At 44.6% G+C, this 27,969-nt stretch overlaps 1 protein-coding gene across 2 annotated transcripts in view; it reads right to left on the bottom strand.

Moving 5' to 3' along the window:
- Positions 1 to 13,820: 13,820 nt before the first annotated feature.
- The window catches only part of EPB41L5 (erythrocyte membrane protein band 4.1 like 5), an 873,454-nt gene continuing 859,305 nt past the window's right edge, over positions 13,821 to 27,969 (bottom strand). For both annotated transcript variants that reach the window (XM_069224616.1, XM_069224615.1), the window contains exon 26: positions 13,821 to 17,944. In XM_069224616.1, the coding sequence (XP_069080717.1) occupies positions 17,881 to 17,944 (64 nt within the window). In that variant the 3' untranslated portion in view covers positions 13,821 to 17,880. The remainder of the gene's footprint in view (positions 17,945 to 27,969) is intronic.

Genomic DNA, 27,969 nt, shown 5'->3' with positions numbered 1-27,969 from the left:
AAAAAACAATTACAAGCTTTCCTCCAAACATTATGTCATAGTCTGTCTTCAGAATCGGTTTCACTCTCAAGTGTAGAAAGGCCAGTATTAAGTTTGAGACAATGCTCATCTCATTGATGATTAAAAGTTTCAACTCCTTCATTACTCTTGAGACTTCATGACAAGCTTCACCAGATAACTTTGGTACTCCAGTTTATTGTCATGTTCTGGGGGTAGCATAAGTAGTCAATGTAAAGTAATTCCTTTAATGCTGTGTGCAACTAATATGGTTGGTGATGTTACTATACCCAACAATTTTGGGTATGTAGCCCTCTGTAGGTAAGTGCTGTGGTAAGTACTGAGGTAAGTTCTGAGAACTTCAATTAAAAAGCTTTTCCCAGTGCCAGCTTGACTACTGAAATATAATGGTAGCATTTACATTTATTCTTCTCATTGAGGAACCCATGTTCTATTTTCTCTTCTACCTCCAGGTATATTTATTTATGCACATCATTCAGTTGTTCAACTTACTATTCCAAATCAACACTTTGTCTTGCTTGTTGCATTGCATTGTAGTCTCCACCACATGTAGGGCCATGGCAGCTTCATTTTCAATAATGGTTTTCCAAGAGGATCTTGACTTAGAGGTCCGGAACTTTGGCTGATTTGTGAACTGTCTTTAGCTACCTCAGCAGCAAATGTTTCCTCTTGTTCAATCTCATCAATTAACACTTTAATGTAGTTGGGAAAAACTGAACACTGAATGTTGTTGTTTACAGAGCTGAAAGAATCTTCCTAGTAGTCAAAGTGTCAGAGTAACTCCAATTCAGGACACCAAGGCTTGAGCAATTGCAGAAGTGCGAAATAGAAAAACTCTCTTATCAGGAGTTTGGCAACTAGGTGTTCTGTTGTTTATTAAACTTCCTTTTGTGTGTCAAACTAACCAACCGACACGACCAACTACTGCATATGTCCCTTCATTCACATTTTCTGTGATATTGTTTTTGTATCTATAGTGTTGAATTATTTCATAAAGACAGATGTTTTCCACATGTTGACTCATTGATAGTAAATATCCAGCATGTTAGTTTTTGCAATATCTGTACTTTCTGGCTCGAACTCTGCTAGGTACTGAATTTCTGGGAAAGACTTCAAGGCTCTGTTTCACGTGCTTGCAAGACCTAGACTTCCACAAGCCATTCCCCTTGATTTCAAGTACAAACTGGCCGAGCTCAACCTGTCACAGCATTCATAGGAACCTATCTCCCTATGGAAAAGCATTTTCAAGCTGATGTTGTACAATTTCTCAGTTACAGTTTTCTGCAGAAATCCCCTTACAACATCTTCTTCATTTCGGTCTTTTCTGATTTTGTAATTTACCTGCAACAGCGATCAAGTTGTCTACAGCAAATTGTATGTTCATGTTCACATTCCACATTTTGAGAGTGTAGAAAAGTACCATCTTGCCTGGCATGTTACCCCCATATTTCACTGTATATATGTTGTTTTAGTTGTATGTGTCACTGGGACCCTGCTAGCCAGGGCCCCAGTGCTCATAAGAGTGCCCTGTATGTGTTACCTGTGTTATGACTAACTGTCTCACTGAGGCTCTGCTATTCAGAACCTCAGTGGTTATGCTCTCTCATTTCTTTCCAAATTGTCACTAACAGGCTAGTGACCAATTTCACCAATTTACATTGGCATACTGGAACACCCTTGTAATCCCCTAGTATATGGTACTGAGGTACCCAGGGTACTGGGGTTCCAGGAGATCCCTATGGGCTGCAGCATTTCTTGTGCCACCCATAGGGAGATCTGACAATTCTTACACAGGCCTGCCAGAGCAGCCGGAGTGAAATAACGTCCACGTTATTTCACAGCCATTTACCACTGCACTTAAGTAACTTATAAGTCACCTATATGTCTAGCCTTTACCTGGTAAAGGTTGGGTGCTAAGTTACTTAGTGTGTGGGCACCCTGGAACTAGCCAAGGTGCCCCCACATTGTTCAGGGCAATTCCCCGGACTTTGTGAGTGCGGGGACACCATTACACGCGTGCACTATACATATGTCACAACATATGTATAGCGTCACAATGGTAACTCCGAACAAGGCCATGTAACATGTCTAGGATCATGGAATTGTCACCTCAATGCCAGACAATTCCATGATCCCCAGAGTCTCTAGCTCAGACCCGGGTACTGCCAAACTACCTTTCCCGGGGTTTCACTGCAGCTGCTGCTGCTGCCAACCCCTCAGACAGGTTTCTGCCCTCCTGGGGTCCAGCCAGGCCTGGCCCAGGAAGGCAGAACAAAGGACTTCCTCAGAGAGAGGGTGTTACACCCTCTCCCTTTGGAAAAAGGTGTCAGGGCTGGGGAGGAGTAGCCTCCCCCAGCCTCTGGAAATGCTTTGATGGGCACAGATGGTGCCCATCTCTGCATAAGCCAGTCTGCACCGGTTCAGGGATCCCTCAGCCCTGCTCTGGCGCGAAACTGGACAAAGGAAAGGGGAGTGACCACTCCCCTGACCTGCACCTCCCCTGGGAGGTGCCCAGAGCTCCTCTAGTGTGCTCCAGACCTCTGCCATCTTGGAAACAGAGGTGCTGCTGGCACACTGGACTGCTCAGAGTGGCCAGTGCCAGCAGGTGATGTCAGAGACTCCTTCTGATAGGCTCCTTCAGGTGTTGCCAGCCTATCCTCTCTCCTAAGTAGCCAAACCTCCTTTTCTGGCTATTTAGGGTCTCTGCTTTGGGGAATTCCTTAGATAACGAATGCAAGAGCTCATCAGAGTTCCTCTGCATCTCTCTCTTCACCTTCTGCCAAGGAATCGACTGCTGACCGTGCTGGAAGCCTGCAAAACTGCAACAAAGTAGCAAAGACGACTACTGCGACCTTGTAACGCTGATCCTGCCGCCTTCTCGACTGTTTTCCTGGTGGTGCATGCTGTGGGGGTAGTCTGCCTCCTCTCTGCACTAGAAGCTCCGAAGAAATCTCCTGTGGGTCGACGGAATCTTCCCCCTGCAACCGCAGGCACCAAAGAACTGCATCACCGGTCCTCTGGGTCTCCTCTCAGCACGACGAGCGAGGTCCCTTGAACTCAGCAACTCTGTCCAAGTGACTCCCACAGTCCAGTGACTCTTCAGTCCAAGTGTGGGGGAGGTAAGTCCTTGCCTCCCCACGCTAGACTGCATTGCTGGGAACCGCGTGTTTTGCAGCTACTCCGGCTCCTGTGCACTCTTCTAGGATTTCCTTTGTGCACAGCCAAGCCTGGGTCCCCGGCACTCTAACCTGCAGTGCACGACTTCCTGGGTTGTCCTCCGGCGTCGTGGGACCCTCTTTTGTGACTTCGGGTGAGCCCTGGTTCACTCCACTTCGTAGTGCCTGTTCTGGCACTTTTGCGGGTGCTGCTTGCTTCTGAGAGGGCTCCTTGTCTTGCTGGGCGCCCCCTCTGTCCCCTCACGCAATTGGCGACATCCTGGTCCCTCCTGGGCCACAGCAGCATCCAAAAACCCTAACCACGACCCTTGCAGCTAGCAAGGCTTGTTTTTGGTCTTTCTGCATGGAAACACCTCTGCACGACGTGGGACATCCATCCTCCAAAGGGGAAGTTTCTAGCCCTTGTCGTTCTTGCAGAATCCACAGCTTCTACCATCAGGTGGCAGCTTCTTTGCACCCACAGCTTGCATTTCCTGGGCATCTGCCCACTCCCAACTTGATCGTGACTTTTGGACTTGGTCCCCTTGTTCCACAGGTACTCTCGTCTGGAAATCCATTGTTGTTGCATTGCTGGTGTTGGTCTTTCCTGCAGAATTCCCCTATCACGACTTCTGTGCTCTTTGGGGAACTTAGGTGCACTTTGCACCCACTTTTCAGGGTCTTGGGGTGGGCTATTTTTCTAACCCTCACTGTTTCCTTACAGTCCCAGCGACCCTCTACAAGGTCACATAGGTTTGGGGTCCATTCGTGGTTCGCATTCCACTTCTAGAGTATATGGTTTGTGTTGCCCCTATCCCTATGTGCCCCCATTGCATTCTATTGTGACTATACATTGTTTGCACTGTTTTCTATTGCTATTACTGCATATTTTGGTATTGTGTACATATATCTTGTGTATATTTGCTATCCTCATACTGAGGGTACTCAATGAGATACTTTGGCATATTGTCATAAAAATAAAGTACCTTTATTTTTAGTATATCTGTGTATTGTGTTTTCTTATGATATTGTGCATATGACACTAGTGGTACTGTAGGAGCTTCACTCGTCTCCTAGTTCAGCCTAAGCTGTTCTGCTAAGCTACCTTTTCTATCAGCCTAAGCTGCTAGACACCCCTCTACACTAATAAGGGATACCTGGGCCTGGTGCAAAGTGTAAGTACCCCTTGGTACTCACTACAAGCCAGTCCAGCCTCCTACAGAGAGTGACTGGATTATAGTCATTAATATACTTGTAGGCCTCTGTTCATAGTAAATATGTTTATTTCTGATATTTCAATCCATAAAACATGCATATTAAATACAGTGCTTTAAAAGAAGAAAAGAAAGAAGAGGGAAAAAAGAATTTCATCCCTTAGTTAAAACCAAAATAAAAGTAAGTAGTCTGGATAATCAATGATCGATAATCCAAATACAGACAACATCCCAAGTTAAAATTCCCAGGCCATAAATCACAACATCCATTTTAAAACAACATCAGGTCTTGCATGCCTCTTTTGTGGGATATCATAACATGAGTTGAAGTTTGGCTAAATAGCAGATAAATCTTCCTGCGTTTTGCGAATAATCCAAGCCGCATGCAAGGCTAAACTGACATCAATCACCTCTTGTGTGTCTGCTTTTAGTATCCTGAGGGCTGACCCAAGAGACCTTATGCACAGAAGTTTGCACATTGGGACGATCCACTTCCTCCTTGGGAATCTGTACGCCATGCAAAAAAAAAACAAAAAAAACAATTCTTAAGGGGCTCTATGACAAGCTGGGCAAATGGTACTGGCCACTCACTCCATTTTCCCCTCATCTCGCAGTAAACTCCAGCAAGGGAAAAGTCCTGTATCTGAACTTCAAATATAGCTGTGTAGGAAGAGAACCCTGAATGGCATCTAGTGGTGGTTCATAGGCTGGGATGATCTTGTGACCTAAAAATAGATCTGATAAATTCCCTGGTTTACAATTCTTAGTTGATTTGCACCAGAGGTAGTCCCTACATCGGACCTTGATCAACTGCCTCAGGATCAAATGAGAATCATCAGAGCTATCCCAAAGAGGGCGAGAGATTTCAACATTCCCTGAACATAGGACAGCCATGAACTCCTTAAATGTTTCTTAAGTTTAAATTAACATCTCTAAGAGGAGATCTATAGGATTCAAGCTCTGGTGTTATCCACAATCTATGCCAAAATAATAAGGGTCTTAACTGCATTGTAAATGAGATGGGGAACAAGCCCAAATTTTGCATCAAAGGAAGCGTTGGAGTGCTTAGTGGAAGGTTGGTTAAGTGCTTAGTAAATTTATTCTCGAACACAGATATCTAATTTTTTGCAAAGTGACCCCAAAGCCCTTCCCCATAAATAGCGGTATTTTTTTGGTTTGAACCTACATAGCTATATCGCAGGTGTTATAGTTGTTGACTTAAATTTTTTCGCCAACTCCAATATTGCTCCAATCTCCTGCTGTAGTTTCAATGCAATTCTGGTTGTCTCAGCCTTCCAACTGTAATTGTGACAGAGGGTCACAACACCCCCCCCCCCCAAGTACACAAAAGTGGATATTCGCTCAATTGGAGTATTGTGGACACATTCTAGCTTGGGCCGATTTATAGGGATTGACCACCATGTGTATGGTGTTACTCATATTAAGTTCTCAGCCACGGTCAGCACAGAACAACAAGAAACAACCTAACATTGCTTGCAAGACCTTTGGAGTTTTTGAGATAAGAAGGGATTGTCCACGAGTAATAATGTCAGTATTTTCGTGGCACCAATCCTAGGGGCATCATTGTATGGAAAATTTTTAATTTCTGCATAAATGTTAATGAAAAGGGAGATGAGCGTCGGAGCTAAAACCCAGTCTTTCCAAATTCCCCTCTCCATTTTAAACATATTAGTTTGTTCCCCATTCCTTCCATATGTCACTCGTGCTTGGTTATTCTCATGACTTTTTATTATTACGTTAAGATGTTTGTTGGCACTTCCATACTTCCTAGTATTTCCCACGGTTTGCATCTTAGGACCTGAATCAAAGGCTGGCTTAAGGTCAACGAAAATTACATGAAGATGGCCTTTTCCTAGCAGGACTATTTTCCAATAAATCAGGTTAAAGCTGAATATTTTGTCAAGAATGCTGACTTTTGGGCAAACGCCTGCTTGCAAATTTGTGAATATATTATTCAGCTGGGCCCAATCTGATAATTTTCCCAGGACCTGTCGGCAAAAGATCTTCTGAAGTCGATTAATTAAACTAATCAGCCTATTGTTCCCAGGATCATCCCGCTGGCCTTTCGTGCATATCTGGACGATCTCTGCACTGTGCCAAAGTTTGCTCCAGGGCCCAGTATGGGCTGTGGTGCCAGGTTTGAAGTCTGCCACGAAGTCAGTGCATAACACATAATGGGTCCAGCTTGCCCCAAGGGCGAAATCACTAGCAGAGTCCAAAGTGAAGGGCGTCATGGTTCCTTGGGTCAAAAGAGTCCAACTAATGTGCCAAAAAGCTGCAGCACGGCTTCACAGAAATCTTAGATTTGCTACAGTGTTGCTTTGGAAATTCTGGCTGCCTCAGGACAAGGGTCAGAATTTTCTACGAAGGCAAACAGCTTCGGGAGCAAGACTGGCAGGCACATTGACACCCTAAGGCCTTCTCTGGAGTTCCAGACTGACAGGAAGGGACAGAGACCAACTGGACTGTCTATGCTTTTTCTTCAACTCACCTGAAGACTTCAACTGCTACAATTGGCCAAGGGTAAGACTTTGGGAGTGGGAAAGGAACTTTCCCTTGAGTGCCTGACATGGAGCAGAGTCTTTTGGTGTTGGGCGACAGAGATTCGCCTCACAGACTCATATATTCTTGGGATTCAACAAGACACAGTTACTGAAGGCTTTTTAATCGCGTTCCAACCCCATGCATCACAGGCAAAGATGAGGAGGGTATTGTAGGAAAGTAACCTCTTTCTGACATGGTTACCCCTACTTTTTGCCTGTTAGTATATCTTGACTGTGTTCACTGGGATCCTGCTAACCAGGACCCCAGTGACTATGCGCTCTCCCTTTAAATTTGGTTGCTTGGACCACACACAACCCACATTTGGCATACTGGTGCCCCCATATAAGTCCCTAGTATATGGTACCAAGGTAACCAGGGCACTGCCCCCCCACCCCCCATGGACTGCAGCATGTATTATGCCACCCATGGGGAGCCCATGCAAAGTGTATCTGCAGGCCTGCGATTGCTGCCTGTGTGAAACGGTGCATGCACCCTTTTCACTACAGGTCACTGCAAGTCACCACTGCAGGAGCAGAGGTGCCCTCATGAACTCCAGCTCCATTTTTATGGACTTTGAGAGTGCTGGGATGCCATTTTATGCATGTACTGGACATAGGTCACTACCTATGTCCGGCTACATAATGGTAATTCCGAACCTAGGCATGTTTGGTATCAAACATGTCAGAATCATACTCCAATACTGTTGCCAGTATTGGAAGTAGGGTTCCATGCACTTTGGGGGCTCCTTAGAGAACCCCAGCATTGCTCCTACCAGCTTTCTGGGGTTTTCAGAACCCCAGAAGTTGCTGCCACCCCTCAGACGAGTTTCTGCCCTCCTGCTGCTTTACCAGCTCACACCCAGGAAGGCAGAAGAAAGGATTTCCTTTGGGAGGGTAACACCCTCTGTCCTCTGGAAATAGGTGCTACATGGCTAGGGCAGGATAACATCCTCAAGCCACTGCTATGCTTTGAAGTGCACATTTGGTGCCTTCCTTGCATAAACCAGTCTGCACCGGTTCAGGGACCTCCAGTCTCTGCTCCGGCACTAAACTGGACATTGGAAAGGGGATTGACCACTCTCCTGTCCATCACGTGCCCAGAGCAACTCCAGAAGGTCCCATGACGCCATCTTGAATCATCCAAGGTAGGCAGAGTCCTCTGGGAGCATCTGAGTGGCCAGGTCAGGCAGGTGACATCAGAGCCCTCTCCTGATAGGTGGTCCCCTGGCTAGGTGACCAATCCCCCTACCAGGGCTATTTAGGGTCTCCCTATTGGGTGGGTCCTCAAATCTGACTTGCATGATTCCAGTAGGACTCCTCTGCAATTTCTACTTCGACCTCTGGCAACTGAAACCGTAACTGGACTTCAAAATAACCTACAATCTGCAGCTCCATCGACGACCTCACCCTGCAACACTGTTTCTCTTGCTACTTCCAGCAACAGCAACAGCAACATTTCCCCAGCTGTGCATCCTCTGAGGGCGGCAAGTCTTCAGTCTGGACAAGAAGCAAGAAGGAAGCTCCCTTGGAGTGAAGCACTCACTCCCCTACATCCGCAGGCACCAACTGCAACAACGACCAAACGTGGATCTCCTCTCATCTTGAGCTGCATGGATTCTGTATCACAGGTGGTGGTCTCGAGTGTTCCTCCTTGGTCCTCTCTGCGAGCTGTCCAACTTTGGTGAAGGTAAGCCCTTGTCTCCCCACGCAGGACAGTACCCCCGTGCACCGCGTCTCCTGCAGTTACCAAGGCTTGTTGACATCTCCTGGAAGGGATCTTCAGGCTCCATGTAGCCCCAGTCCCCAGCGCTCTTCCCTGCGATGCACAGCCCTCTGCGTGGTTCTCCTGCTGCGTGGGACCCTTCATCAGTTGCACTGCGTGGGCTCTTCTGCAACTCCTGGGTCCTCCTCCAGTGGGTCTTCTGTGGGGGCTGCCTCCTCTTCTGTGGACTCTATCTTGCTGAGGGTCCCCTGGGACTACAGTCCGTGGGTTGAGTCCCCCTGCACCTTGCTGGTCACCGGCAGCTCCACTTTTCGCCTACGGCGATTCTTGCCTTTGTCAAGGCTTGCTGGTGGCTTTTCCACACCACAGACTGAATGCAATCTTCCAACCGGCCTAGGATGTCGACTGCATCCTCCAGGAACTCATCTCCGACTCCAGGGCTCCATTGCTAACTGTCTTCGTCCTACCGTCCACCAACTCCTGCAACCACAGACGGGTGGGTAATAGATCCTGTCACCACCAGACACTTCCACAAGTTCTGGACTTGGTTCCCTTCTTTTCCAGGTCTTCCTCTTCAGGAATCCACTGCTGGTTTCTTGCAGTCTGGTCTGGATGGTGCATTATTCTTCTTTTCAGTCCTTTTGGTAGTTTGGGTAAAATCCAGAAACTTATTGCTTTCTTCTTGGTCGCAGGGGGGCACTGTGGTACATACCTTTTGGGGTTCCTAGTTCCTCTAGCTGCCCTCTACAGATTCCAGTTAACTAAGTGGGGGTCCTGCATCTGCATTCCATTTTTTTATTATATGGTTTGGGCTCCCCCTAAGCTCACAATTGTCTATTGCTATTGCACTGGTTTTTATTGCTTTTTATCTCTATTTCTAATTACTAGTGTACAAATTTAATGTTTTACTTACCTCCTATTGTAGAGCTGCCTATCTAGTACTTTTGGTAATTATGTCACTAAAATAAAGTATCTCTTTTTTTGTAACACTGTGTGGTTCTTTAATGTGTGTAAGTGCTGTGTGACTACCGTGGTATTGCCTGCGCTTTTCAGGTCTCCTAGATAAGCCTTGGCTGCTCATCCACAGCTACATCTAGAGAGCCTGGCTTCTAGAAACTGCCTACACTTCACTAATAAGGGGATACCTGGACCTGGTATAAGGTGATAATACCATAGGTACTCATCACAAACCAGACCAACTTCCTACAGGTCTCTCACAAATACTTGCTTGCAACAAACCCTTAGAAGATTTAAAGCCTGTAATCTTGGGACGCAACACTTTTCCCTGTACAGTGGATTGTTTGAAAAGATTTGAGAGATACGTCTTGTGAAGAGATATGGGGTAGTTCCGGATTTCTGTCTAGTGGTGTGAAAAGGAAGGAGCCAACATCAGCATGCCCAGATGGCACGTATATGAAGTTCAGCTCATTTCAGGAGCTGAAAGATGTCAGCGTGGAGGTTTATGATACCACCTACTGGTGCACGGGGATACTGGTTTAAAAGTTTCCAGAACCATTCTGACCCCTTGGGAATATTCAGAAGGTGAGAAATTTGCCATTACAAGTATCAGTTAAACAATTTTGTTCCAAGAGGGTGTGCAATACTTCAAACTACTTGCTTTCTTGACAACTGCGGACATGTTAAACAGCAGCTCCCGCTGGTGCACAAAGTCAACTTCACTGAGGCTAAACTCACTCAATGAGTTCAACAGCGGTTGAGAGCTTTCAAAGAAAGGCATTCTTAGGTTAAAAGTAGATCTTCACAAAATTATTTATAGTAAGAAGCCACGCTCAACACTGATCTCCCTCGCTCTACATACAGAAGAAAAATTGGAAAAACTCTTATGGAGCAGGTTTTAGGGGATTCAACCACTTGATGAGAGCAAAATGACCCAAGTGACATCAATGGACTACTACATTGATGTAGGAAAGTGCCCTTTTTGGCATGGCTACCCCCTTATTTTATGCCTGATATTGATGATTACTTGACTGAGTGTGCTGGGATCCTGCTAACCAGGACCCAGCACCAGTGTTCTTTCCCAAAACTGTCCCATTGCTTCCACAATTGGCACACCCCTGGCATACAGTTAGCTTCCCTGTAAAAGGTACCAAGGGTACCAAAGGCCCTGTGACCAGGGAAGGTCCCAAAGCACTGCTGCATGTATTATGCCACCCTGGGAGACCCCTCACCAAGCACATACACACTACCATTGAAGCTTGTATGTGCTGATGGGGAGAAAAGGACAAAGTCAAAATGGCACCCCTACCAGGGTGCCATGCCAACAAACCACTGCCTGTGGCATAGGTAAGTCACCCCTCTAGCAGGCCTTACAGCCCTATACCAGAGGGGAGGGATAGCTGCAAGAGCACTATGCCCCTCCAGTGTCTAAGTCCATTCTTAAACATTGTAAGTGCAGTGTGGCCATATAAAGTATATGGGCTGGGAGTTTGTCATTATGAACTTCACAGCTCCATAATAGCCGCACTGATGTCTGGGAAGTGTGATATCAAAGCTCCCAGCACAATAAACCCACACTGATGTCGGTGTTGGAATTATTGAAAAATGCACCCAGGGGGCATCTTAGAAATGCCCCCTGTATTTTAGCCAAACCTCTAGTGCAGGACTGACCGGTCTGTGCCAGCCTGCCACTTCCACACAAGTTTCTGACCACGAGGTGAGAGCCTTTGTGCTCTCTGTTGCCATAACAAAGCCTGCACTGGGTGGAGGTGCTTCACACCTTCCCCTGCAGGGACTGTTACAGCCTCAAAGGCTCAGGCCTCTTGTTACAGTGCTCCAGGGCACTCCAGCTAGTGGAGATGCCCACCCCCCCAGACAAAGCCCCACTTCTGGCAGCAAGTCCGGTGGGAAAATTAGGGAAAACAAGGAGTGACCACTTTACCTGGGACCACCCATAAGGTGTCCAGAGCTGAAGTGACCCACTCCTTGCAAAATCGTCCTCCTTTGGTTTGGAGGACAGGGACCAATAGGGTTAGGTCCATGTCCCCTTTCCAAAAAGGAGGGGACACCAGAAGGATGTAGTCACCCTCAGGGTTACTGACCTCTGACCCCTGTAAAGCCCCTAAATCCAGGATTTAAGGGCTCCCCTGAATCTAGCTCGGCAGGTTCCTGGCAACCTCAAGAAAGGAGTAAAGAAGGACTGCTAAGCTGATCCACCAGCATGGAAGACTGAAGACACCAACTGACTTGGCCCTAGCCCTACAGGCCTGTCTAGCTTCTTTAGCCTTGCAAACAAAAGATGTCATCCTGCTGGACCAGCGACCTCTTAAAAGCCTCAAGATGACAGCCTGCATCTCAGAGGACCGAGATCTTCTGTGGACAGTGGCCAGAAGGAAACTCCAGCAAAGGACTAAAGAACAGCCCCAGATCTGCAAGTCCTGCCCACTCTGCACCTGACATCCACATCCTGTGTCCAGGTGGCCCAACCGACAAGAGCTGGTCCCCAGGCAATTCTGACCTATTGTCCATTCTTGGTTAACCCCTCCTGTCCAACATGACGCCTGCAGCATAAATCCGGAGGACCCCCCCCCCCGACAGCGACAGAACCCGATGAAGATTCCAGATTCCGAAAGGTACCCCTGCACCCGCAGCCCCCTGACCATGGGGAATTCGACCTTAGGTGCAGCAACGTCCAGCAGGTGGCCCTCCTCCTTGTCCATCCTTTGGTTTTCCAGGTCCCATCCCGTGAACTTCGCCTGCAGCATCTTTGTGACTATAGGAAAGAATTGGTTGCCCGACGCTGTATTTGCACTTTGCACCCAGCCGCCGCTGAGGGTGTGTGTTTGGTGCTGATCTGTAGCTCCCCTGGTGCTCCACTAAACCAACCAGGTGTGCCCTCTGAAGATGCAGGTACTTACCTGCAAGCAAGCCTGATTCCGAGTGCCCCCAGTCTCCATAGGAGCCCATGTTAAATCGACCTAAACTTCTACCTCCAGCAACACCAGGCCATCTGGCTGCAGAGATCAGTGTTTTCGGTTAACTTGAACCCCCACCTATGGACATCTTAACCCCGGGAACTTAAGTCTTGCACTTACCTTGAAACTGTGCTAACCATTCATCCACCCTAGAACTGTTCTGAAAATTGCAGTCAACTTTTAAAAAAGATTATTGCTATTTAGTTGAAATTACTTGCCAAATTGAAAGAAAGTGGTATTGATACATATGTTGGATACTTACTTGCAAATGTACTTACCTGCAATTCGAATCTTGTTGGTCTAGAAATAAACAAAATATATTTTTGCTATATAAAATCGATTGGCCTGGAGTCAGTCTTTGAGTGTGTGCTTCATTTATTGCCTGTGTGTGTACAACAAATGCTTTGCACTACTCTCCGATAAGCCTGACTGCTCGACCACACTACTACAAAAGAGAGAGCATTAGTATTATCTACTTTAGCCTCTGTTAAGCTTCTGGGGAACCTCTGGACTCTGCGCACACTATATCTCATTTTGATATAGTATACACAGAGCCAGCTTCCTACAACTACTTATTTTATATACCGATGCATTAGCAGTCAACTGTCATTCTATGAAAAAGTAAATGCTGGAAATTTTGAAGTAATGCTAGCTGTTTCAAATGAGTACACATGGCCCTGGTGTAAAGTACAGGTCTCCTAGGCCTCTTAACCACAAACTAATAAGGTCCAGCAGTGCTTTAAAATCATTACGCACCGTCGGTTTTTCAAAATAGTCTCTCTCTCCAGATCCCTTTCTCTTGCCTCCTCAATACTATAGCAAAGTGATTGTACAACAAGTAATAATCCACACCATAGAGTGAGACACCGGATTGAAAAAAAGCCACTTAACAGAATGTGTGTTGTGTTTTGCTGCTATCAGAGAGCTGAACATCAGAGTTCTAGAATGCCAATGATCACTACAGGCATTATAGCCTCTCTTTTGCCTCCAGTAGATGGCACTCCCAAAGTAATAATTTGATAATCACAAATTCAAATCAAGTAAGGTTCATGTAAGGCTAATTTACGGATCTTTTAAGGCATTGTGTTAGAGGCTAATCTTAACACTAGTTAGAATCAATGAAAACTCAACCATAGCTAGAACAAGACAGTAAAGAAATGTTCACAGAAGTTACATTTACACAGAAAATTGCAAAAAAATAAATCCACAGAAGCTTTGATAGATGTGATGTATTTGAAATTTCTAGGAAAGATACACATTCACAAAACATTTATCGAGTAGAGTACAAATCACAGTTCTTATTCCCATTTACAAAATGTAATAGAAATCTCAGTGTAGACTCCCTAATACAACTTTATACATCAACTACAAATTGTGAAAAAATATAAAGAGAAGCACGGTGCGTTTAAAAAATAAATTACACTAAGATCTACTGCAAAGCTTCACATATAAAAGATAAAAATACAGTAGTCTGGCGTGACATTAGTTTAAAACAATACAGCAGAACAAAAAAAATTCGAAAAATACACGTAATAGCATTCTACATTAGTTCGTATCTAGGAAATGTTGAAATATTAACAAGAAAACCTTGTCTCAGAAAGGAAAAAGTATTGCAATAAAGTTCATGTTGTCCCTTTGTCTTGTATTTCCCATCAAGAACAGATCATTGCAGACAACATAATGTCAGAGAAATTAGGAGGTACAACCAAGGATTCTTAACTCGGTTAACCAAGTAAAGACTGACTCAATGTACAGGAATGTAAATTATGATAAGGCTCTACATGACCTTCCACACACTGGGGCCTTATACAAGCGGGTAACTTGCAACTTAAAAATACAGTAAATCTCAAGGTGAACTACTACGAACGGTGAGGGTCCTATTTAGCACAATACTTTTCTTAATTTCCAGTCATTCTAGTTTATCTCTAAGTTGACAGAGCTCACCAAGGCAGTCCTTCCCTTGTTCTAGGTAACCACCTTGTAACTACAATTTATTTTTGCTTTATTTCTTAAAATATTGTCAGAACACACTCCATTTTTCACTTTCTAGTCTTACACCTAGGCAAACTGGAAATTACTTCAAGAACTCATTATCTTTGCTAGATGCGGTGCTATTTTGCTCACACTTGTTAAAAACATAATTCACTTTTCAGACTTTGCAAAGGTATTGAGATATCTTAGCCATTTAAAGACATACTGTAACGTCACCAAAAAAAAAAAAAAAAATCTCCGGGAATTAAATGTGCTGTGTTTTATGGGAGCAGGATAAGAATAACTGTTCAAACACCAATGTATTTTGCAGCTGCTAGAAAATATGGAAAATATAAAGTGACTAGGTAAACACAATTACAATAAAAATAAAATAAAAAAAAATCACAGAAATTAACCAGATTTTTTCCTCCACTTGGACAACGTAATGCAAATAAGAACCTACTGTGGAGTTTTGGGGACATTCATTTTAATGCATGCCACATACACCTTAATCTCAAGTGCTCCAATATGGAACTTGCCATCAAGAGTGGTTTGTTTCTTCTGCCAGAGGCAGAATACATATTACAATATTCATGCTTAAGGACAGTCTAATGTGCTGTTGGTATACCTCATATAAGGTAGGCCCTCGAGTACTCCTGGGACAAAATGTGTAACATATATCAAGCGCACAATGCTGAAGGCATTGAATAATGTCTTCAAGATTTAGAAACCAAGTCTTTGCTCGGCATTTAACTTGGATCAATCGTGCTTTAGACACAATTATAGAATTCAATACACAAATTGTATCACTCCATTTCCCCAAACAAGATGGAGGACCATGCATTTCCATGTTTTGTGAACTAATCATTCTGGGCAAGCAAATACGGTTGATTTTTAATTAGGAGACAACCGTCTGAACGATAATCTGCATAAATGATAGAAAACACATTTAGCCATTCAAAAAAAAAACACACTAAAACAGTCGCTGTCATTCCTCACGGTGCTTAACACTTGAAAAAGGCACAGTCCGGTACATTTGAAAAGGCACAGTGCAGCATAGGGACTGAAAGCCAATAGTCTTTAAATTGATATGGTTGACGGACTGACTGATCATACATTCATTCTAGAGCCTCTCAGCTTTTCACAGCGTCTGTGAACCAAATGAATACCATGCATGATTTTATCTATCTACAAAGTGATTATAGAACGCCTCCTCCGTAGCAATTCAGGCCTGTTGTCAATTATCCCACCCCACAAAGTCAACAGCAGGAAGACAAAATACCTAAGCACACCATAATCCATGCCATAATGTCTTCCCTCAACGCAGAGCCACCACAAAGCCAAGCGTTATCACTTGCAAGATAGTGCAGCATGCAGACCTGTCAGGCAGGAAGAGGTTTCGATGCAGCTTAAACTGTGGAAGGAATAAAGTGTTTTACTTTTATGCTGTGCTGCACGTTACAACATTTTATGTTGTTTGCTGGTATTTTCTTTATTTTGCACAATTGCAAAAATGTAATAAAAGTATTTGAACAAAAAAATATATGACACAAGTTTGTCTGCTTTTTGCACCACACATGGTTCGCAATAGCCTCAGCAAAAACATCACTACAGTACTTTGCTGCTACGAAGCTGTCTTGGGAAAATCAATCTTTTCAAATTAAAAAGCATTTTTTTCATATTTCCAACATCACTCCAACTTGCAAATTGAATTTTAAGAAAGCCAAATCTACACAACTAAGTCACATACTCAAAAGTGTTGAAATCGAGCAGTGTTCTGGCACACCTCATGCCATAGTCTTCACCTGCATTACAGTATTATGTTCCATCTTATCAGCTAACTAACGTGTGCTTCCTGCGGGATTACTACGGTCTCACTTTTGGAGCATTCAAACCTACAGTACTGCATCTCAATTTATTGTCAAACACCAAGAATACAACGCTGAAACGGACAATTGGAATGTTAATCAAACGTGTGGTTTTGATGAACATTCAAGTAAAACTAAGTATGTAAAGGTTCAGGGCTTTAAGAAAAAAGGTCACATCTAAAGTGCCAACAGACCACTTTACCAGCACTACAAACTGCTCAAGAAGAAGGGAGACAGGCCACTGACCTAAAAACTTGCAAACAAAACCGTTTTTACAGAGTTGCAACATGGCGAGACATAGCAGGTGTTGTTACAGGCAAAATCTACTAAAATAATTTTAGCTTCCATAGTGTCAATTCCAATCCTAGCAAGCTGATAAATGGTGACTAACTCCAGAATGCACAAGATCCTGGCAGATTTGATTACACAAACTCCAAATGTTCAGAATGACCTGCACCAAGTAAACCTCACTCTTCATTTTGAAGTTAAAAAAAGAAATAAAAAAGAAATGTCTTCGTCTTCTTAAACTTGCCCTTAACGTAAGCTAACAGTGACCTTCAGCTATGTCCACAATGATAAAATATCAGATAATCACCATCTGGCTATATTTAATAATCCTGGATGCCTAGCCTATCTACAGCCTTTGTCAGGTGCAGACCCAAAATAATCAAGATTTGACACTGATCAGGGTATGATTCAGCAAACAATATTGCTAACTGTGCAAACGCCGAGTTGCGTAAGGGTACCACCCAGATCACACATTTTGAGTATTCAAGTACCAATATAGAAATATCCATACACACCTCCGTGTGGAAGTAAAGAATGGAAATGACGGTACCTTACATAGCTAGTACCTTCAGACATAGGTTCTTTACGTTGCTTACATATCTTTATGTGAAATACACAAGAAATGTGCAAAATACTTCACAGAAGAGTCACTAAGGTCTAATCCATCAAACAAGCGGAACAGAAGTAACAAACATGAGGAGTACACTGATATATATAAATATATATGTAGGATGATACAGTGGCTCTACCTGGACTAGTTTCACAGAAGCTGAACACCAAAGGGCCACGGATAGTCCACCTCAAAAGGATGGTTGAGGTGTATTAACCTAGAAAACAGTAGTAGACAGGCATGCTTCAACACAAAGGAACAAGACAGGCATCTGTGTTGGGGCATTCTCAGCACAAGTTCAGGCTTGCCAGGTATTGGTTTACCTGGTACCTCTTCCTCAAGCTCTTCTGAGCGTTCTTTCGACAAACCAAGGTAAAACAAATTCAAAGCAAATTCAACAGATGGATGGATGCAAAGTTCTTGCAAGTTATCCACGTCTTCAGACGTCTGTTAGAAAAACGTTGTAGAAGAATGTTCGCAGACATGAAACAATATTCCAGTCATCAGGGATTAAAAATTAGAGAACAGACTTTTCCTTCATAGTTCAGTAGTTAGCAAACATTTAGTCTTCATATGCTGTTCAGTGAGCTGGGTCACGGCACTAATACAAAAAAAACAAAAAAAACAGTTAATGTTAAATCAGTTGCTAAATTGTCAAGAAACTACTGTTAACATTTTATTAAGTCGTTTGGTCCACTGACATCAGTAATATATGGGGCTACATCTATAAATAATTGAAATGCATGCTCGCATTTTATCCCTCATACAGTACAGATAAACAAGTTACTTACTTTCAGTAACGCTCTTTCTGGTGGATACTCTAGCTCAAGTTTAGAATATTTCACAAGAACCAAACTGGAACTGGAATCTTTTCATAGCAATGCTCATGCGTCCCTCAACGTGGCGCTGTGCAGCTCTGAATAGACTTCGTTCTAAACTGGAGGGACGGAACAGAGTCATATATAAGCACCACCCCTGCATGCTGATGTCACTTTCTTGCTTAACGGTTTCACACTTGCAAACGGAGCAATAAACCAATACCGGTAGCAGTGTGCAGCTCTCTAATTTGCAACCATTTAAATGGTAAAAAGGAGCCACTCCACTGTACAGGGAGGTCGGAAAATGGTGAGGAATCTACAAGACTGTTACTGAAGGTAAGTAATTTGTTCTTCTGAAGGCTATCTCTAACCACAGACACCTCATCTTTAGAATCTTAGAATAGGTCCCAAACTCAAACTAAATAATATTGCAGGATAGAGGAGCAAAATGACTTTTCTGTTGGACCTGGCTGACGAGACAGTAGTGCTTTGTGAACATGTGCACAGATGTCCAAGTTACAGCCTGGCATATCCAGGGACAGGCACTCCGCATGGCCTGAGGCCTTAGCTGTGGTGGAATGAGGTCTCAAAAGTTCAGGAGAATACTTCATGACTAATGCATAACATTACTAAACACCTTAAGAGAGTCCTCTTTTGCACAGCCTGCTGTTGCCAAGAAGAATGCCATAAAAAGCAATGGTTCTTGGTAAAATCAAAACAAAGGCTTAAAGCTCTCTTGGGGTCCAACCAATGGAGCCTGTTTCGAGGGGTGAGGTTGGGTAAAGTGGGTAGAGTGATAGATTGACAACGTAGAAAGATGTCATGGCTTTCAGAAAGAAGGTAGTCGGAGTCCTCAGTACCAATTTGTCCAGAAAAATGGTGGTTGTAGCGATAGGGCCTGGAGTTTACTCACATGATGAGCTGAAGTGATAGCAATGACTAACCTGATATTTAAAGTCATATGATGCTGCAAGCAGCTGTCTAACAGCTCAAGAGGAGTACACTTAAGAAATGTCAAGACCAAGTTAAGGTCCACTAAGGCATCAAAAATAGCTTGAGAGGGAACATGTGTATTAAATCTTTAATAACCACACCACAACAGGCGATTTAAAAAATGACTGTTGTCTGGTAAACACAAAAAAGGTTGAAAGGACAAATAACCTTTAATAGTGTCCACTGTAAGGCCTTGCTGGGGCCAAAGACAAAACATACAATAAAACATCCTACGGTTTGGATTGCAACGTGTTTGTTTTGTAGATTTCACACCAGGTGACAAATGTGTCCCAGCGCCATGTAAATGCCTGGCTGGAAGGATAACAGCCACAAACTCAGGTGGTAGATTCAGTGTAGTCAACTGTTGCTGCTCAGTCTTCATGCATGGAAGCGTGCATTGGTCTGCCCTGCTGCTGCAACAGAAGATCCTCTGGGAATGGAAACCTGATCAAGGGACAGATACGTATGCATAGAAGCTCTGAGTACCACATCCTCCAGGCCCAATCAGGAGTCATTAGAATGGCTTGTGGCCCTGTCATTCCTGATCATCTTCAGAACCCAGGAGAAGCCAAGACGGAAAGGCATCCTGTGTTCTACTATAGCCGGAATGCATCTCCTATTGTGAGTTTTTCAAGGCACCACAATGAGCAAAAATGTGGACTTTCTATGTTCCAGATAGTGGCAAAAAGATCTAGCCAGGTTTCCTCCCACACTGTTGTAAGATAACCTGCACCCGCTTGGGATGCAGCAGTCATTAGTCAGCCGCCAGGTACCAACTGAGCCTTGCATTCAAAGATTTCACTAAATGGTTCAAAATCAGAAATATGCCAGGATGGTCCTGCAAACCTCAGAGGCCCAGAACCAAAACCCCACTCTGTCCTGCTTGTTGCAGTAGCACAGGGTAATGGTGCAGTCAATGAGAACCAGTACCAGTCTCCTCTTGACGGACATCAGAAAGGCCTTCAGTTCCAGATGAGTAGCTGCAACTCTGACAGATTGATATTGAGCCAAGGGCACTGTCTGCCTGGCCATCATGGATCTTTCTTGCACCTTCAACAGCGTGGTCAGGTCGTAGTTATGGGTAATCTTATCTGACCTAGGAGTGGAGGATGTTCTGGTGCAGTTCTTGAGAGCCCTTCATTATGACATGTCAGTATCAGTGAGGTTTGGCCGTTGGGTGAACGGACAGATAGCTTTAAGCTAGGAAGAGGGGTGTGACAGGGCTGCGTTCTGGTTCCTGTATGGTTTCTTTTGTACATCAATGGCCTTGGTGCAACCCTTTCAAATACAGTATCAGAGGCCCCATCAATTGGCAGGAGAGAGGTCCCAGTTGTATTATATGCAGATGGTGCAGTTTTATTATCTAGAACCCCCAATGGTCTTAATGTTTTATTTGAAGAATTTGTATCTTTAATGGGGACACAGTGCCTGGTTACTAGCCAAACAAAGACCTTTATTAGGGTTTGAAAGCCCAGAAACTACCAGATGCGGGGCATCTATCTGCATGGTTATCCTGTAGCCCAGTCTGAGGAGTTTTCATACTTAGGAGAAGTTATGGATGCTAGGAGTAACAGAGGACCATGTATGTCCAAGGTGAGGCAGACATTTTCAAGCTCGGTGGGCCACATTTTCAACGTGGCCAACACATTGGGAAAAACCTGTAGCCCCTCTACTGGAAGCCTATAAAAGAAAGTGTCTCCCGGTCCAAACTTATGGAGCAGGAATTTGGGGATATTCAAACACTAACCCACTCATAGGGGAGCAAAACAGGGTGCTTAGGCAACCTCTGGATGTTTCCCTTGCATGCTCTACCTATATTATACACCAGGAGTTTGGGATAGAGTATGCTGAGGATGCCATTAAAATGTCTCCTTTGCTTTTGTAGTAATCTACATGGGATAATCCACATGCTTCGTTTAATAGAGAGATCATTTATGATTGCCTTGTGTGTGTGAGAGTGTGGGAAAGTACCCTCTTTTTGGCATGGTTACTCCCATTTTCTGCCTGTTGTCAGTGTGTTTGACTGTGTGGGATCCTGCTAACCAGGACACCAGTGATTATGCTCGCTCCCTTCTAACTTGGTCACTTGTACAATTTTTCACCCCACATTTGGCATACTGGTATCCCCATGTAAGTCCCTAGTATATGTTACCCAGAGCATTGGGGTACCAGGAGATTCCCATGGGCTGCAGCATGTATTATGCCACCCATGGGGAGCCCACGCAAAATATCTGCAGGACAGCCATTGCAGCCTGCGTGAAAGGGTGCATGCACCAGGTCACTATAAGCCACCCCTATGGCATGCCCTCCTAGCCCAGAGGGCAGGTTGCAAGTACCTGTGTGTGAGGGCACCCCTGCACTAGCAGAGGTGCCCTCACAAACTCCAGTTCTATTTTCTTGGACTTTGTGAGTGGGGGAACGCCACTGTATGTGCAAAGCGCCTCCAGAGGGTCCCTAGGTTCTGCCATCTTGAATCCAAGGCAGGCAGGGACCTCTGGAAGCATCTCATTGGCCAGGTCAGGCAGGTGACATCAGAACCCCTGCCTGATAGGTGGTCACCTGGCTAGGTGACCAATCCCCCTTTTAGGGCTATGTAGGGTTTCTTTCTTGGGTGGGTCCTCAGATTTGGCTTGCAAGATTCCAGTACAACTCCTCTGCAACATCTACTTCGACTGCTAGCCACTGGAACCGCGACTGGACCCTCCAGGAATCGACAATCTGCATCCACGATGAAGACTCTGCTTGCAATATTGTTTCCATGGTGCATCCTCTGAGGGAGGCAAGTCTTCAGTCTGCACAAGAAGAAAGAAGGAATATCCCTTGGCGTGAAGGAGTCACTCCCCTGCATCCGCAGGCACCAAGTGCAAAGATGACCGGCTGTGTGGATCTCCTCTTATCCTGAGCTGCGAGGATCCTGCATCATGGTTGGTGGGGTCCAGAGGAGTCCTCTTGGCCCTGCCAGCTGTCCAACTTTGGTGGATGTATGTCTTTGCCTTCCGACACAGGACAGTACCCCCGTGCACCGCGTCTCTTGCATCTACCAAGGATTGCTTCCATCTCCTCTAAGGGATTTTCAGGCTCCCTTTAGCCCCAGCCCTCCTTCCTGCAATGCACACCCTTCTGTTTGGTTTCCTTGCGGCGTGGAACCCTTTTCCAGTTGTGCTGGGAGTGCTCTTCTGTGACTCATGGTTCACTGGCGAGATGGTCTCCTGTGGGACCTGCCTCTTTCTTTGGACTCTCTGCCTTTCATGGGTTGAGTCCTCCTGGACCTTGCTGGCCTCTGGCAGCTCCACTTTTGCTTCACAGTGACTTCTGCCTTGACAAGACTTGTTGGTTGCTCTTCCACGCCACTGACCAACTGCAATCAGGCATGGGCATTAACTGCATCCTTCAGGAACTCTTAACCTGCTCCCTTTCTTCCACAGGCCTTCCTCTTTGGGAATCCACCACTGTTTCTTGCAGTCTTGTCTGTGTATTGCATTCTCTTCATTTACCTCCTTTTGGGTGGTTGGGGGAAAATGTAGTTATTTACTCCTTTCTTCCTGGTTGCTAGGGGGCACTGTAGTACCTACCTTTGGGGTTTCCAGTCACCCTCAGCTCCCCTCTACACATTCCACTTACCTAGGTGAGGGTCCTGTGTTAGCATTCCATTTTTTAGTATATGGTTTTGGCTCCCCCTAGGGTCACTATTGTCTGTTTGCATTTGCACCGTTTTCTATCACTTTCTATCCCTATTAATGATAACTAGTGTACATAGTTAGTGTGTTTACTTAACTCCTATTAAAGGGTTGGATCCTAGTACTTTTTGGTATTGTGTCACTAAAATAAGGTACCTTTACTTTTCTAACACTGGGGGTTTTCTTTCTTGTGTGTAAGTGCTGTGTGACTACAGTGGTATTGCATAAGCTTTGCACATGTCTCCTAGACAAGCCTTGGTTGCTCATCCACAGTTATCCCTAGAGAGAGCCTGGATTGTAAACACAGCCAACACTACACTAATAGGGGATACCTGGACCTGGTATGAGGTGTATGTACCTTAGGGACCCACCCCACCAAACACCAGGCCAGTTTCCTACAGAGAGGCATGAAAATGTGATTACATTAAAACTGAATTAATGAAGCCGAGTATGCCGACCTTTTTCACCAACCCCTCCACCATACGAAAAAATGATTTCTTGTGGGTCAAATCTACATTTAAAAAAAGGTCGAGAGCCTTCAGGGAAGATCGCAAGAGTATGCGGAGATTTACATTTCTCCATTCCTGGAACCATACATAGAGTGGACTTGATGGCTCTTGAGGAAGGCTACTAGGTTTAGGATAGGTTTTGTGAGGTGGCACCTTGGCTTCACCCTTGGAAAATATGAGCCCTCTAAAGGTTTGACATGCCCATGTGACTAATCTCCCCCACATAGCCTGTTGCATCTTACTCTGTTTTGTAATGTGTTTTACTGATCTTACAAAAAGGTTCTTAATTCCAATTATATGAAAGTGGGTGATTAGGACAACTAGATTTGCCCCTGTGTACCTCCAACAACTAATTCCCCAATCTTAACATGTGTTCTTTCCTGAAATGTGCAAATAGAAAGAAAACATTAAGGTTTTAACTGGAAGGCCTTATTTTAGGATGGAAGTTCTACACATTTTATTGAGACATTTTTGGGATCTTGACACTATGCCTTGCACTTTATAAGTATCATAGAACACAAAGGAAGGGGTTTAGTACCCTAGTATCACCCCTTTAGCGTAATGGGATTATGAGAAGTTTCAATTATAAGTATCGACCTGTTAAGCAAGTTAACTGCTAGCATATAATTTACTGCCTTTGCTACATGAACAATTCATGTAACTGGGGAGAACTGCTTGCTGCTGGTTTTTATCAAAATTGTATTTGAACCCTTCTTTATGTTTTTAAAAGTGATGGATTGTTTTGTTTTTAATGTGTGCTCGGACTTCAGATTCCACTGCAGAGCATGCATATGCCACCTTGGGTAGATGACAAGCAGGATGCAGGAGGCTAACAGGTCAAGAAGCCTCAGAGCTGCTCTCACCGCGATCCAGGACTGAGGCTGAAACATCGGACTTCTTGCAATGGAAAGAAGGCCTTGAATTGCACAATGTTCTAGACAGCTCCTATAAAAGGAAGGCTCTATGAAGGAGTCAACTGTGCTTTTGTTTGTTGTTCGTAACCCCAAACAATGTCAAGCGGTTCATCATCACCTGGAGAGTGTCTACAACTGACTGTGGGGAGCTAAACTTCATCAGCCAGTCATTGAGCTAGGGAAAAACTGGTATCCCCAACATCTTAAGATGGTGGCAACCACCACCATCATCACTTTCGTGAATGAACATGGGGGGCACTCTTGAGTCCGAAGGGGATCATGAAACTGAAAATTCTCCTGGCCTACTTTGAATCACAAGTAACATCTGCAGGACTACAGGACAGGTATATGGAAATAGAAATTCTTCAGGTCCAAGTCCGTCATCCAGTTCCAAGGCAGACAGAACCTGGGCCAGCACAAGCATTTTGTCCTTCCATAGGAATGCATTCAGAGGGCAACAATCTAAGACGGACGAGGACATTATCATTCTTCAGCACCAGGAAATAGCTAGTACCACCAACCAGTCGCTATTTCTGAAACCTTAAACATCTTAATTGCTCCTTTGGAGAGTAAATCTCATACGTTCTGCATTAGAATGGACAGGTCCTCCTCCACCAGCCAGTTTGGTGTCAGAGTGAAGTGCTGTGGGTAAAAAAAAAAAAATGGTAGTGCATCATGCTGAATGATAAAGACAACTCATCTGCTGTATGTGAAAGATCACCTCTATCTAAGAAAGTACTTGATTCTGCCTCCCACAGAGTGGATGTGCGTTGCTAATGCTAGGTAAAACTGCTTAAAGACTGTTGCTGCTGGCAAGAGGGACTAGAAGGACTGACATCCTGGATGGTTTGCGAGTTGCCAGCCAGATCCTCAGCCATGGAACAGCAGGAAAGACAAGCCATCCCTGGAAGCTCACCCCCCTAGAAAAGCCAAGGGATTTCCTGTACAAGCGAGGACACTGCCTCTCAGGGGTTAAATTACCCTTCTTGAAGAGTTCTAGGGCTGAATCAGCTTTGCCGCCATACAGACGTGAACCATTAAAAGGCATACTTATAAGGGATGCCTGCATGCCTCCTGAGAAACCTGTGAACCACATCCGCCCATAGCGGCGTAGCACCACACCGATGCCAATCACCTGTCCCAGACAATCAGTAATATCAAAGCCAACACAAATCACATATTTGGTCGATTACTGACCATCTTGAATGGTGTGAGCCAATGAGGCCAGTTCTTCTGGCACTGCCGGACAGGTCTAGTTGGCTATGACCCAGATGGCGTACACATATCGGCCCCATAAACAAACAGCATAGAGACTGATCACTGCACTAGGCTGGTGGAGGGGAACATTAGTTTCCTGAATGTCTCAACCATTTTTGCCTCCGTATCCGGGAAGGTTGTATCAAATTAATTGAGTTTACCTTGCTGGTGGAAGCTTGGATCACTAAGCTATCTGGAGTCGGTGCAGTGTAAAGAAAGCAGGGTCACCAACAGCTGGCCTATGACATCTAGCCTTCTACCTGTTCACTAGTGGGCATGAACAGAGTTTCAACAAGTGCCTATTAAGGTATCAGTAAGCACTTCATTGAACGGAAGCAAGGGCTTAGATGAGGCTGGCACATGTTACAAATCTGCAGAATGGACATCTGTCTTGATCTCCAGATAAGGCAGTTGTAGGACCAAGAACTCAGCGGCTTTCCTAATTACCAATGCAAGGAAGTACTCTTTTCTGCTGGGGGCCCAAGAGGATAATTCAACCCTGTGTAAGTAAAAGTACCAAACCCATTATCTTGACTGGGGCAAGCTCTGGTTAGAGACAATAGGCAATTCTGTAACTTCAGTGTTTTAAGAATCAGTGCCAGGATTACCTTCCTTGACTGGACCTTCATGACACACAGGCTTATGAACTTTCAGTGCAATTTAAGTTGATCCCGTAAATAACTGAATTATGACCCTGTGCCCTGTTCAAGCTTGCCATGCGAGATCCCACTTTGGATTGTGTAAATAGCAGGGGTAGGAGTAGGATTTAGAGACTAGTGTCAGCCTCCTAAGGAAAAGCAGTACAAACACTATCATTTGTAGGACACGGTGGACTGTGGTGCTCCATTAACTTTTTTTTTTTTTTTTTTTTTTTAATAGGAAGGACAAATGCCACCCTCAACAGAGTGGCTCAGTAGGAGAGCTGCATTAAAAAAATGCTGCAGGCATTCTGCAAGTGCTCCTTTGCTCCCAACTGAGACACACCACATTCAATGAAGACATAACGATAAGGAGCCACATATAGGGACCATCCCTGCTCACTGACCTTGATTTAATCTTTGGCTTTTGGGCCCACCAAATATAGACCGTTACCACAAGATCCACAAAACTGACTGCGTGCAAAATCTTACTTGTAACCTTAGGTCCTCACAGTCCACTTCACAGAATAGGGAGAATGACCGTCAGTGAGGACTCTGTAGCTAGAATATCTACCAGAATGGGCATTACCAAGGGTAAGTAACATGTTCTTCTGTTGGCTACTTCTAAATGCACAGCCCTTCCTTTGGGAGTAGAAACTAAAGCAATATTCCCTTCTTAAGGGGTGGATCTCAGAAGTGGAAATTACACCAGGTATTCCTGAAACATTTAGCAGGCATAATGGCTCAATCTGTGTACTGGAAAACTGATTCAATAGCATCTTGTGAAAGCACAGAAAGATACCCATATGGCAGATTTCCAAAACCGGAACACCCTGAGCTATAGCAACAGTGGCAGCCTCTGCTCTGGTGTAATGAGCCCTAATGTCCTCAGGAGTGTTCCTTTTAGCCAAGGCAGATTACATTTTTTAATTTTAATTTTATTTTTTACAGAAGGCAATTTATCAGGATAAGGTGCGCTTCTGGATCACCATTCCCTTCTTTGCACTGGAGGACCCCAAAAAAGTTGATAAATAAATACTGGACTCCTCTGTTCCATAAATAAAAATGGTCTTGTGATTGGCCTGTAGAAGGTCAACTTGCATCTCCTCACACCAGACTTCCAATTTTACCCAACAAAACAGAGCACAGTCTTTATGGAAGATGGCCAGCAGCCACAATGAAATACATCTCCTCCAGTATTAGATCAAAGCCTCTCAAATAGTTTTTTCAATCTCAAGGCATGGAGATGTAGATCGCAAAGGCACGAGTGGCACACTGATCCATGAGAAGAGGCCAATTGAAAGGGAAGGCAAATGCGCAGATGCAGGAGTTTCAATAACACTCACTGAGCTCTGTCAGAATGAGCTGTGCTCAGTCACGTTGGACTCTCTTCAGGACACGTGGGATCAGTGGTGAGGCGTAGTAGGCCGGAGTCTCCCAAAGATGAAACATGTCTCCCAGGGAATCTCAAGGGGAGAAACTCCAGGCCACCAACCGCTGGGCACTGAGTATTTTCAGAGGTAGCGAACAGATCTGCTGAGGGGACGACCCACTGAGCAAAGATATCCCGAGCCACTTCCAAGGAGACACAACTCATGGTCAGGAAGGTGATGCCTGCTAAGCTCACCCGTCTTGAGGGATCCACCAGGTGACAAAGTCATGGAAATCCTAAGATGAGCAAGCCATCGCCAGTCAAAACAATGAGACCTCCACCACACCACCTTTTTACTTTCACCACTATACAGAGGTCAGTGTGTGTCAGAACTTGGACCACCTTGCCTCTGATGGACGGCAATAAGTTCTTCTGGATCAAATAAATA

The sequence above is a fragment of the Pleurodeles waltl genome, chromosome 3_1 (genome assembly GCF_031143425.1).
Source record: "Pleurodeles waltl isolate 20211129_DDA chromosome 3_1, aPleWal1.hap1.20221129, whole genome shotgun sequence".
Lineage (NCBI taxonomy): Eukaryota > Metazoa > Chordata > Amphibia > Caudata > Salamandridae > Pleurodeles > Pleurodeles waltl.
The sequence above is the reverse complement of the archived record's forward strand: the minus strand, read 5'-3'. Positions and strand labels throughout refer to the sequence as shown.